This window comes from Pseudonaja textilis, chromosome 8 (assembly GCF_049901715.1).
Source record: "Pseudonaja textilis isolate UNSWEBS1 chromosome 8, rPseTex1.2, whole genome shotgun sequence".
In the NCBI taxonomy this organism is placed as follows: domain Eukaryota; kingdom Metazoa; phylum Chordata; class Lepidosauria; order Squamata; family Elapidae; genus Pseudonaja; species Pseudonaja textilis.
In genome coordinates, this window is record NC_141997.1 from 24538742 (window position 1) to 24552140 (window position 13399).

The window sequence follows — 13399 nt, forward strand, 5'->3', positions numbered from 1 at the left end:
TGTATGGACATTTGCATTCTTGGAAACCTGCACTCCTGATTGGCTAAACGCACAGTGACTGGATTGGTCGAGTGCACGGCACTGATTGGCTGTTACGAAGCAACCGCGATTGGCCGAGCCGATCGCGGGTTATTCGAACGGCTGTCATTGGCCGCGGCACCCGGCACCAGTTCAATATAAGCTGCCGCATACTCAGCCGGCGGCAGATTCAAACCTGAAATAAAAAGAGCTTTAAACTAGTCACTGCCTCGCGTCTCTTTGTGATCGATCGACCGATATAACACTGGCAACGAAGGTGGGATTCTGAAGCAAGACCTGTGGTAATATATTTTATTAACCATTTTCTGTAAGTCCTTTGTACAGCCATTTTGCATAGATCTAGGGATTTGCAGACACTCCTGGTGGGGGCAGGATTGCCTTTGTTATGAGTGTTTCATCCTGTTTGATCTGCGGGCTTAGAAGGACCAGGAAAATAGGTGAAGGTTCAAGGTACACAGCAGAGATGTTCCCATGGGACCTTCCGTGCCTGTATGTTCTCATGAGACTTTCCACAGCTGCATGTTCTCATTCTGTTGAGGTCATTGTTTTTGATTCTGTACTTTCGATTTCTTTCTTAAATAAATACTGCTACCTGAGTTCGCTCGGGGCTGGCATTTGCTCTGACGTTTCCCTGCGTCTCATTTCAAGTGCCAGACCACCACAAAGACCCACATCGCACGTGGCACGCGGTACAGCAACCGGCAACATGGCCAGCAAAACCGCGCCACCCGCACCTTTCAACCAAGCTGCTGAGGACTGGGAATCCTACATCGATAGATTCCTCATGTTCTTGGAAAGCAGCAATCTGAAAGACGCAAATGGGCAGAAGAAAAGGGCCGTGTTCCTGACCCACTGCAGACCCGCAGTGTTCAAGATGGCGAAGGCCCTCGCCAAACCCCTCGACGTAAAGGCAATGGACTGGGCCGACCTCGAGCCCCTGCTGCGAAGCCACTATGCGCCCGCTGTGCCCACCCTCATCCGCCGGCACGATTTCTACCGGCGGGATCAAAAGGAGGGTGAGAGTATCAGTGACTTCATGGCTGATCTACGGGACCTCGGGGGCCTGTGCGGGTTCACCGATTTCGACGAAGCCCTGCGGGACCGTGTCGTCCTCGGCCTCAAGGACCCCATCCTGCAAAGCTGGCTCATGGCGAGGGGCGACATATCCCTCACCGATGCCCTCGCCAAGGAAACAGCAGCGGAGGCAACCAGGAAATCGACGGCCTGAATGCGGCAAACGAGCACCACGGATTGCCCAGCAACGGCCGAGATGACACCGACCCCCAAGAGGCAGACCGAGACCAGCCGCCGAGCAACCACCTCCACACACCATGGCGGCCTCGACTCCCCCACCAACTCTGAGGACAACGAGGAAGACATCCGCCGGCTCCAGATGGAACAAGACCGGCGCGAGCGGCGGAGCCGTAAGTCGAGGTTCCAATGTGCCGGGTGCGGCGGCGATCACCCACGGTCGGAATGCCGGTTCCTTGATGCAATATGCTGGCACTGCGACAAACGGGGCCACATCGGCAAGGTGTGCCATTTTAACCGGAACCACAGCCCCGGCACCGAGACAGCAGCCCACAAAGACGAGACGGCACCCCCCCGACGAACCGAGATCGAAACACTGAGAGCCACTGGAGCCAGGAAGGAAGAAACAGGCGTTTTAACGAGGCCCAACAACGAGAAGAAACCCACCAGACGGTCATTATCGGCCATTCGTCCAACTGGGATGGCCGAAAGGTCCACGTGGAGGTAGCCATTGAAGACCGCCCATGCAAAATGGAGGTGGATTCCGGATCCTACCTCTCCATGGTCGCATGGTGGGAAATCAAGCGTTTGGTGCCAACCATACATCGGCATGAACTGGAAAGCCAGAAACTCATCCTCAAGGACTACCAGGGGAACCGCATCCCTGTGGTAGGAATCGGACATTTTAAAGTCACATTCAAGGGGCACACCAAGATACTCCCCTTAACCGTCGTAGAGAAGGACCGCCCTAGCCTCTTGGGACTACAATGGTTCGCGCCTCTGGGAATAGAGGTGACCGGCACCAACCACGTCGCCGAGACGGACTGGGAGGAGCAGCTCGCACGGGACTTCCAAGAGGTCTTCGACAGCAGCCTAGGCAAGTACCGAGGGCCCCTGATAACCTTCAACCTAGACCCTACCATCGCCCCAATCCGCCTCAAACCCCAGCGAGTACCCTTTGCACTCAGGCCCAAGATCGACGAGCAACTAAATAAGCTCATTGAACAGGGAGTACTCAAGCCAACAGACCATGCCAGGTGGGAGACCCCTATAGTCACCCCAGTAAAACCAGACGGGTCAGTGAGAATTTGCGGTGACTATAAGGCCACCCTCAACCGCGTGCTGCAACAAAGCGCTTACCCCATCCCAGTGGTAAAGCACCTTCTGCACTCACTGGGGGGAGGCAAGATTTTTGCCAAACTCGACCTGGCACAAGCTTATCAGCAACTGCCGGTCAACGAGGAAACCGCAGAAGCGCAAACCATAGTCACCCACCGCGGGGCATTCCACTGCAAGAGGCTCCAATTTGGAGTCAGCGTAGCACCGGGGGTTTTCCAAAGTTTAATGGAGAGGCTGCTCCAAGGCATCAAAGGGGTAGTGCCCTATTTTGATGACGTGTTGGTGTCAGCGGCCGACCAAAAACAACTGGAAAGCCACCTGAGGGTGGTGCTTCAAAAGTTCAAAGACGCAGGGCTAAAAGTCAAGAAAGAAAAATGCCAGCTGCGCACAGAAAGAGTCGAGTTCCTAGGGTACCTCTTAGACCAGCACGGGATCCACCCAACAGAAAAAAAAATCAGAGCCATCAAGGAAGCCCCTAGACCAAGAAATAAAACCGAATTGCAGGCGTTTCTGGGTTGATTAACTTCTATAATGTTTTCCTGCCCCAAAAGGCAACCGCGGCCGAACTGTTGCATAGGCTGCTCGACAAAACAGCCACCTGGAGCTGGGGAAGGCGAGAGGAAAACGCATTCAACCGAACAAAAGGCTGCTCACATCGGACGCTGTTCTCATCCAATACAGCGAGACACTACCCCTAACAGTGACTTGCGACGCATCACCTTTCGGCGTCGGGGCCATCCTCAGCCACACCCTCGCCGATGGAAAAGAAGCACCCATCGCCTTCTTTTCAAGGACTCTCTCAAAACTGGAAAGGAATTACAGCCAGCTGGACAAGGAGGCCCTGGCAATCGTCGTGACCGTAAAGAAATTCCACGAGTACCTTTACGGCAGGACTTTCTCCGTCATCACAGACCACAAACTGCTGCTCAGAATCCTGGCAGGGGACAGGGCTACCCCGAACATCCTATCCCCGAGGATGACGAGGTGGTCCAAATTCCTCGCCGCCTACAATTACCGGCTAGACCATCGCCCCGGTAAGTCAATCTCACACGCAGATGCATTGAGCCGCACCTCGTTACCTGACCTGGACGCCGACCCGGCACCCGCCATGTCCACCCTGAGTATAGAGACCTTACCCAACTTCCCCCTAAACACGTCAGACATTGCCCAGGAAACCAATAAAGACAAACGTCTGGCGCGGGTTTTAAAATGGGTGGAGAAAGGGTGGCCTGAAAAGGACGACGATGAACAATTCAGAACCTTCCGGAGCCGCCAAACAGAACTCTTCACACAAAAGGGCTGTTTACTGTGGGGAGACAGAGTCATAATCCCAAAAAAACTACAGAAAAGAGTCTTCGACATGTTGCACGAAGGGCACCCTGGCATCGTTAGAACAAAAGCCCTGGCCAGAAGTCACGCCTGGTGGCCAGGGATGGACAAAGAAATCGAAGCCTGGGTGGCATCATGCAAACAATGCCAAGAATCCAGACCAAGCCCTCCCGCCGCCCCAATCCTGGAATGGGAAACCCCCAGAGGGCCATGGTCCAGGATTCACATAGATTTCGCTGGACCCACCAAAGGACACACATTCCTGGTGACGGTAGACGCTTACTCCAATTGGCTGGAGGTAAGCAACATGAGAACAACCACCACAGAAGCCGTCATCAAGGAACTCAGCAAATTATTCGCAACCCACACCCTCCCAGATGTAATTGTATCTGACAATGGCCCCCAGTTCACCGCGCTACCCTTCGAAAGATTCCTGGCAGAACGAGGAATACGACACGCGTTGACAGCACCGGCTCACCCGGCAGCGAATGGAAAGGTGGAAAAAATGGTCCAATTTACAAAAAAGACGATTCAAAAAATCGAAACCGGGGAGATACAGGACAAGATCAACAGAATGCTATTCATACAACACATAACCCCGAACACAACAACGAACAAAAGCCCGGCAGAGCTGCTCATGGGGAGAAAGCTACGATCACCACTCGACCGGCTGCACCCCACATACAACCCAGAACCCCCCCTCCCGACTCCTCCAGCAAGCACCGGACGTTCACACCAGGCGACGCAGTATATGCAAAGAATTTCATGGGGGACCCACTCTGGATACTGGCAACAATAACCCAGGTAACGGGTCCCCACTCGTACCGGCTACTAACAAACGACGGACAAGCATGGAAACAACACATCGATCAGCTAAGATCGAGAACCACCACGGGAAATACAACCGACATGCAATCACACAGAAACAGAGAACCAGGAGCAGAAGGGGAACACCAAAAGACCAACCAAGAGGGGAGGGAAAACCCTGAGGAACAAAACAGACATCCCCATCAAAAAAGAAACCAGGAATACTCACCAACCGAAGCACCAGGAGACGACCTGCTCGAAGCCTCGCCTGGAAGAAACAGCCGAGCCAGCTCGACCAGCCCGGGAAGCCCGAGCGGGAGCAGCGAAGCCAGCAGCTCAACCAGCCCGGGTAGACCAGGAGGGAGCTGTGGCGAAAGGCTCGACTCACCCTTCCAGGCAGTTCCATCGACGAGGTGGAGAGCGACACAAACCCTGACCGAACTGGCCGGCAGCCAAGAGACAACTAACATGCGCAGGTCCAATAGGCAAGTACGGAGCCCCGCCTACTTATGGGACTACGTCACGTAGGACCGAACCAAGAGGGGAGGGGTGTTCTGTATGGACATTTGCATTCTTGGAAACCTGCACTCCTGATTGGCTAAACGCACAGCGACCGGATTGGTCGAGTGCGCGGCACTGATTGGCCGTTACGAAGCAACCGCGATTGGCCGAGCCGATTGCAGGTGATTCAACGGCTGTCATTGGCCGCGGCACCCAGCACCAGCATACTCAGCCGGTGGCAGATTCAAACCTGAAATAAAAAGAGCTTTAAACTAGTCACTGCCTCGCGTCTCTTTGTGATCAATCGACCGATATAACACTTTTTTCCTACTTTTTCAATCGCAGCTGTGCCATGCAAAGCAGCTGAGGTTGAAAAAGAAGGAAATAAAGGACAGGTAAGGCCCACAGAACCGATAGTAAAAAAATTTGAATCCCACCACTGATTTACACATATAAAATCAAAGCATCAATATACACATGTTATGTCCCACCTTCCAAAATAAACAGATAAGGCTGAAAGCAGCCGTCCTCGCAAATAAAGGCAGCAAACAGGAATCTTCACAGATAACAGCTGTAGATAGCCTCCACAAGATAGTCCAAGTTAATAGTTCCAACGAAATAAATCCAAGTCCCAACAAGATATTTCAGGTTTAAATCCTCCAAGCCAAAATCTTCGGTTCTCCTTGCAAACAAACACTTTGTTCGGACAAAGTGCAAAGTCATCTCTCTCCTTTATAGAGCAGCAGCTAATTAGTCTAATTACTGATCTGCCCTCCTCCTGTGCTCCCGTTGGTTTCTTCTCGTAAGGAGACGCCTGCTTCTGACATCCACCCAGCAATCATCTAAATTATTACCTTCACCTGAAGTCTCCATAAGTTCCTCATTGTCAGCCGTTCCCGGCTGATAACCTGATTGAGAAGCAGAGGAGGTTGAAGGTTCAGGCCGGTCCTGCAAATCAAATGTGTCCTCATTCAAAATATTTATTATCACTGCTGACAGGAACTGTTAGGACTCCTCTTCGAAATTCAAACAGACAGAGCTCTTTGCAGTAACGTCCTCATTCAAAACTGCAGGCAAAACTGTTAGGACTCCCTTTGAAATTCAAACAGACAGAGCTCTTTGCAGTAACGTCCTCATTCAAAACTGCAAGCAAAACTGTTAGGACTCCCTTTGAAATTCAAACAGACAGAGCTCTTTGCAGTAACGCATAATTAACTGGCTTGCCCATCAGATTAACGCTTCCTGGTTCTGACGTCAATCCACGATCTAACAGTCATCAGATTCAAAGTTCCTAACAGGATTGGTCCTTCCAATCACAACATACACATATATGCAGTTTTTTAAATATCACTTCTTACTGAACCTCACTATAAGAATATCACTTCTTATACTGAGGTCTATAATAACCCATCTATAAAATTTATTGTGCATACAGAAGGTTCTGGTTCAAGAAGTAGCAGAAACTTTTTTTTTCTTTTCCTGAGATTCCTATTTTCCCCAGTGCTTTTTTTTCCTACCAGGTTCCTCCAAATGAGCAACCTTCCATTTACAAAATAAGAGTTATAATCTTTGTGCTATTCCATGGGAAAGGTAGCTCTCTAACAGACTACACTAAGCATTGAATCAGTTTGAAGGTGTATTTCTATGTTTGTAAAGTGTTTGTAAAATGGACAGGAACATGACATAACGTGGAAAGGTGTGTTTGGAAAGTGGAGCAGAAAAGTATATCCTGAGGTAACTCTGATGATGGGTTGGGGGTTAAAGGAAACAATATCCCTTCCTGCTTTTCAGAAGTGGTTGTTCTGTTTTGGCAAAGGAGGAATCAGCTGGTGCAGATAAGCCTTTAGGTTTGGGAAAGAATTATATCCTTTTATCCCTTATTCCTTGACCCTGTTTGAATAAAAGCCTATAATGAAGCAATTCAACCAGAATCCCACTTGGTTTATTCCTTGCCTTTATTATTTATTAAAAATTTATGCACATTTATTCTAGTATAAAATTTACAATGAAACACTTCTGTGCTATTGATTCATTTATAAAATAACAGACTGTTTAAATATTGCAATACAATCGTTCTCTACTCAAATTCTCATTCATTCAAGCTACTATGCCTTCCCTTCTGGCTTAGTTTACCCTCTTTAGTTTCTCTTGGAAGTTCATATTACCTTTACTTGTATTCTGCCTCTTTCTCTCTCTTCTGCAGCCAAGTTTTCCATATATGTTTCCAATGGCATAATAAACACACAGTATAGGTTTATATGAGCTGTCCTCCATTTCATTGGCTACCCAATTGTGCATTTCTCAATTATTGAAGAAGTATCACTTGAGAGTTTAAGGAGGGCAATGCTGGGTGCAGAAGAGAAATTGTTTTGTTTTGTTTGTTCTGCAAGGGTATCTGTTTGCAGCATGTAAGGACCAGTGTCGCTGCTATGTAACAATATATGTGTAAACAACATAATTCATGTATAATAGGTTCCTGTAATTTTCCTTTTTATCTGCACTAATATCATTATATGCTACTTTCAGCTGTATTTATTTTATCTGATTCAGGCATTTCAGTTGTTTTTAAGGGTGAATGGTGGTTTCAAATACTGTGTATTTGATGCTTCATGGAAATAAAAACAAATTGCAAGTACTATAATTCTGAAATAAAACAGGAATACATTAAACCATGCACCTTTACATTCATTTCTAATTTTTAAGTGCTTTTTTAAGTGAAGTGTTTTTCTTCTAAACTGGACAAATCATTGTATAGACATAGGTATAGATAAAGATACATGATGCAGTTATTTCCTTTCTACTATTTATTTATCAAGTTATGTCATCTTTGAGCATAGAAAGGATTTTCTTCTAATTCATCATCTTTAAAAAAACAAAATAAAACAAAAGCACCTATCACTGAGATGAAAAAATACTAAACTTATATTATTCCTGATGTTCTTTTAAGAAATCAAGGAAAACATATTTTTCCGTGTTTAAAATAGAGATATACTGGCAAAAATGGATAGTACTGGCATTTTTCATTCCAGCTCTTGCTAAAGAAATCACAGTAAAGTGCCAAGTTATATCTGTCCCCAAGGTTAAAGGTGTTCATGGTTCATTTGACATTTTAGCAATCCATTATATGAGATTTTATTTTTAAAAAATTGGGTTCTATGGACTCCTATGCTTTAGTGAGGATTTGAAAGATTTGATCTGCAGGACTAAAAGGGGGAAAAATTATCTGAAAATGATGGAGGGCTTTTCACCCTTAGTCTCTAATGGAAAACTCTCCACAAGAGGAAATAAAAATCTATAAAGGATTAAAGAAAAACTGTCCATAAATGACTAAGATGAAAAACAAAAAACTCTCTTCAAGGAACAGATAATTTTTCTCTTTTAGTTCTTTGCACAGAATTTTTTTCCTTAATCACTGAGGCACAGCAGAATGTCAGCTGGCATTTAAAAGTCCAACCCTCTTGATCAGACATTCTGGGGGGGATTTTTAAAAATAATTTTTATTTAAAAAGATAAATACAAGCCAACATTAAAAAGGGGAAATAAAGTGTTAAAGCAATAAACAAGGGGAAAGGAAACAGAAAACAGAAAAAAAATAAAGAATCAACTTCCAATCTTCTTCACTGCAGTTATAAATATGTTTAAGGCCATTTCTCCCCTCCAAAATTATGATTTTCTTCTCGCCATATTCTGCTCTTATTCAAAAATCCAAAAATCATCACTTCCCTCAGATTTTGGGGGTCATAAGGAGAAAAATTCCATACTCTGGAAAAGTCTGAAACTGCTTGCATTACGCCATCATGTTATTTTATATTTTTCCAAAAAAATTGTAGAACTTTCCTCATATATGCCTCTTTGTAGTGTAAAACAAAGGAACTAGAGATCCACTGTAAGAAAATCAGTGTTGTCATGGTATAAGCAGCTCTTTTTACTTCCAGCTCCAACTGTTCATTTCATGTATGTGTGATGAGGTTCCCTTTTCATAAAGGTATACAAGTGGGACTATAGTGACAGAAAACATATAGCTTTGTTTTGTTTATCTCTAAACTGCACAATATCTAAGCAGTTTCTCTGGAATCTTAACCACCCATTCCTATTACAATCCAAGACAAACATGGAAGGTGACATCCTAAGGTTTTCATGATCCTAATGGATACTTTTTTTAATGGTATGAAGAGCAACTCCAAATGAGATGATTCCATTTGCTCCCATTGATTGTATAATCTGTTTTAAATCATTGATCAACCAAATCAAATCATTATCAAGGCTACACATAGGTAGGCTAGGTAGCTTATACAAACTCAGGCAAGGATTGCCGAGAGAGGCATCTGGTGCAATGCATTCCAGCAAGACAACCATGGTTGCAGATGGGTGCAATTTATCTGGAGAGTATTGGGTGAAGGCTGAATGGCAAATAAGCAAAACCAAGGGAATCATGTTTGTCTTGTTGGATCAGCAAAGGAAATATGTTTTAGATGCCTTTAATATTTGAAAATCACATTTAATACTTAAAGAGATAGCCTAAGTGTTCAGAATCAAAAGTCTATATCTGCCTTACTGGGCCAATTATCCTTCAGTCTCAATGGACATGGGCTCCATTTTAATGAATCATTAAGAAACTCCTCACATTGTTTCTCTTCATGCGGAGCCAACAAATGTCTCACTTTGAAGGAATTCTTAAACAGCATTTAGAACTTTTTCATCAGCTGCCTTTCATTTCCCCCTGCTTGTCCCATTGGTTATTTTTGAACTGAGGTTCTGATCCACGCTGTTCGCTTTAGGCTTGGGGGTAACCACTGAGTATAGCAAAATAAATAAATAAGTCAAGATGGCAGTGGGTGGGAGTGATCAAAGCTCCTTTTTTTCATATCCAACCCACTTGAAAAACAGGCAGAGCTTCAATTGCATTGTTGTACCTGTTATATTGACTTATTTTGTTCTGCAGAACCTCCCGCTTAGGCTTCCACATTTGCCAAGGACAATTTAGTGGTTTAAATTCATCATGCAAAATGTTCAGAAGTTACACACTATAATAAACTGACATTCCTTGTTTACATGAGAAAAAAACAGCTTTATATTTTTATATCAATGTAGCAATGCAGTCAAATGTCCTATCAATTAGGTGCCACTGCTTGGGAATAAGCCCCAATCAGCTTAGTGTCACTATTTTTAAGTAAATCTAAATAGGAAGGATAAAACTACAGATTTCTTATAAATAGCCCCTATGAAGGTCTAATTGACTAAATGTCTAGATTTGCATCCCAGCATGAAGGAAGTTATTGGTTACACAGGGCACATAAGGAGTTTAATGTTAACAAGGAGGAAGAATACACAAAAGCACATACTTACTATGTGACGCGCTGCAAACACACCATCAACGATTGCACAACAAAAAGCTGCTACCACTCCAAAGCTGATGAACACGATGGATGCTATCAGCTACAAAGAGAAATGTTGATTTAAATTAAGCGCTTCATGCTTGCACTGGAAGTCAGCAGTGGTGTATTAATCATTAAGCAGACAAAGCATGTGCTTAGGGCACCAGGCCCAAAGTGGGCACCACAAAGTTGAGAAAGAAAAAAAACCCAATGGAGATTTGTAAAAAATCTTGTATGTGCAAAGGAGGGGGGCACCAAGATTTGTCAGTGCTTAGAGCACCAGTGAGCCTTAATCCGCCACTGGAAGTCAGTTGTGAAGAATTAGAAAATGCATCGGTACTTTTTAAAATATGTTTGGCCATTCAACTTATATGGAATAGATGACAAGAAAAATCAGGGAAATTATGAATGTTTATAGCTCACACATGCTATAAACATCGAACACATGTGCTGTGCTGCGAAACAAATGTAAAAATGTTCCTTTATGTCATAAAATACAGTCTTGTTGAATAAGCCTATTGACAGTTTAGATATCAGACAGATACATGGCAGGCAATAAATGTTGACCTTACTGTGCATAAAATGGACACTAATTTCTAGGTTCTATCATATCACAAGACCTAAAATGGACACCAAACATCAAAAACATCATCAAAAAAGCACAACAAAGAATGTTCTTCCTGCGCCAACTCAGAAAGCTCAGATTGCCCAAGGAGCTGCTGATCCAGTTCTACAGAGGAATTATTGAGTCTGTCATCTGCACCTCTGTAACTGTCTGGTTTGGTTCTGCAACCCAACAAGACAGACACAGACTTCAGAGAGTAATTAGGATTGCAGAAAAAAACAATTACTATCAATCTGCCTTCCATTTGAGGACCTGTATACTCCACGAGTCAAAAAGAGGGCTGTGAAAATATTTACAGACCCCTCACATCCTGGACATAACTGTTTCAACTCCTATTCTGTTCTATTCTATTCTATTCTATTCTATTCTATGAAAGAAATTCACCGGTTAGAACTGATAAATGATTTTTTCAGCATTAATTACTTAGTCTATAAAAGGAAAATAGGATGGACCTAACCATAGAAGTAGGCTTAACCAACCTATAATAGTTTCCCGCATCCACCAAGCGCCTGCTTGCACATGGCAAAGAGGCAATCAGAAAGTCTATTTATTTATTATTTAGTCTATTTATACTTATATTTATTATTATATCTATTATATTGTAAGCAATTGACAAATTAAATAAAAAATAAAGTCCAATTGCCTCTTGAGAAAAGCACCTTTGTGACAACCATGACCTGGATGACTGAGAATCTCCATAGACACCTGGCAAAGAATCAAAACAAAGTAGTTTAGATATGATTATGTGGTATCTACCTACCACTCCATCCTTCAGATAGGAGATAGTTTTAATGCTTCCCTATGTGAAAATGTGACTGTATGGAGAATACTGCACTAAGCACAGTAACGGGAGTAGATTTGCTGAAGGGGGTGTGCCATTTGTTTAATTAAAATGCATGTGATCTGAAATAATGGTTGTTAAGTGATATGCTTTATTTTCCCCCCCCTAAAGATTCCTAAAAAAATCTTCCTAAAGGAAAAAGAGTTTCCTAAAGATGCTTCATTTTAATAATATTGAATGCTTATAAAAGGTTTTGTATCATAACCCTCAAACTCGGGTTAGTCTATCCAGATAATGCCTCTATTTATTTGTAGAAAGACTCTCAATGTTCGCATAACTAGATTTTATGTAGGGAAACAGTATTGTTATCAAAGAGTCCCCAGGGGTTGACAAGTAGAAACAAACAAATAAACAAATAATAACCAAACATTGAAGGATATTTGTAAACTGGAGTTCCCTGCCTTCTGCTTGAGCTGCTACCATTATCAGACTGTTTACAAGTGGCAGTTAGACTCATGATAATTGCTTAATGTACTGTGATATTTTGCCCTGTCTTTCTGGGAACGAAGGGTACTGCAATGCCACCTCCATATATACAGCAAAAAATCAAATACATAGTGTCTTGCCTGGATGCCCCTCTGCAGCTATTAAGGCAGCTTATCATTGCAACAGGCACCAAGACATACAATTTATGCCCTATTCTCTCCAAAGGTTGGTGCCACAATAAGAACATGGTTGTAATTGAAACTTCACTCAAGAAATGTCTCATTACAGCACAGGATTATATCTCAGGTACTGGATGTTCATTATTCATTTATATCTATTTGAGCTGCAGCACTTACAATGATTACAATGGATTTCTAATGAGAAACAGCTTTGCAATTACCTAGCTGCAGTTCACCTCTTGTGGAGAATATTTTTAATTATTTTTTCCTGCAAGACCTCAAAGCATCCTGTTCAAGGTGACAAAAGTTATTATTCAAGTGAATTCTAATAAATATCTGGAAGATATTTGAATATATCTAAAAATGGCATTGAAAGAGAATCTCCTTAAATGGTTGTTAAAAGAAGGATCAAAGAAAAGTCAAATCTACTCATTTACCATAATTAAATAACTGTGAGTTTGGGATTCAAAGGGTGATTGAGGTACTCTTAAGACTAAATCATTTGGAATACTTCTTCCCTATAAAATTCAAAGATCAGGAGGAGACTGTTAATTCACTCTCCTATTTGAGCTATCCTGAAAAAACAGAGCTAATTTCTGTGACTAATTTCTGAATCCAGTTTCCCATATTGGAAAAATGCTAAACTGGATGATTAATAAACGAAGTATCTTGAATTGTCAAAAAAATAGGAGCTCTGCTATTTCTCACAATTCTTAACAGTGTTCCTCATCCTTGGCAGCTTGAAGATGTATGGACTTCAACTCCCAGAATTCTCTAGCCAGCTATGCTGGCCATGGAATTCTGGGAATTGAAGTCAACACATTTTCACATTGCCATATTCTACAATGTAGAATTTCAAACTTAGAAGGATAATGTACAGGCTGAAGCATGACACCTGTGCCATTAG

General features: G+C 43.3%; 1 protein-coding gene across 1 annotated transcript in view; it reads right to left on the reverse strand.

The window, feature by feature from the left end:
* The window catches only part of TMEM255B (transmembrane protein 255B), a 57834-nt gene that overhangs the window by 24295 nt on the left and 20140 nt on the right, over positions 1–13399 (reverse strand). The window contains exon 4 of the mRNA XM_087938545.1: positions 10393–10482. Within this exon, the coding sequence (XP_087794671.1) occupies positions 10393–10482 (90 nt within the window). The remainder of the gene's footprint in view (positions 1–10392; positions 10483–13399) is intronic.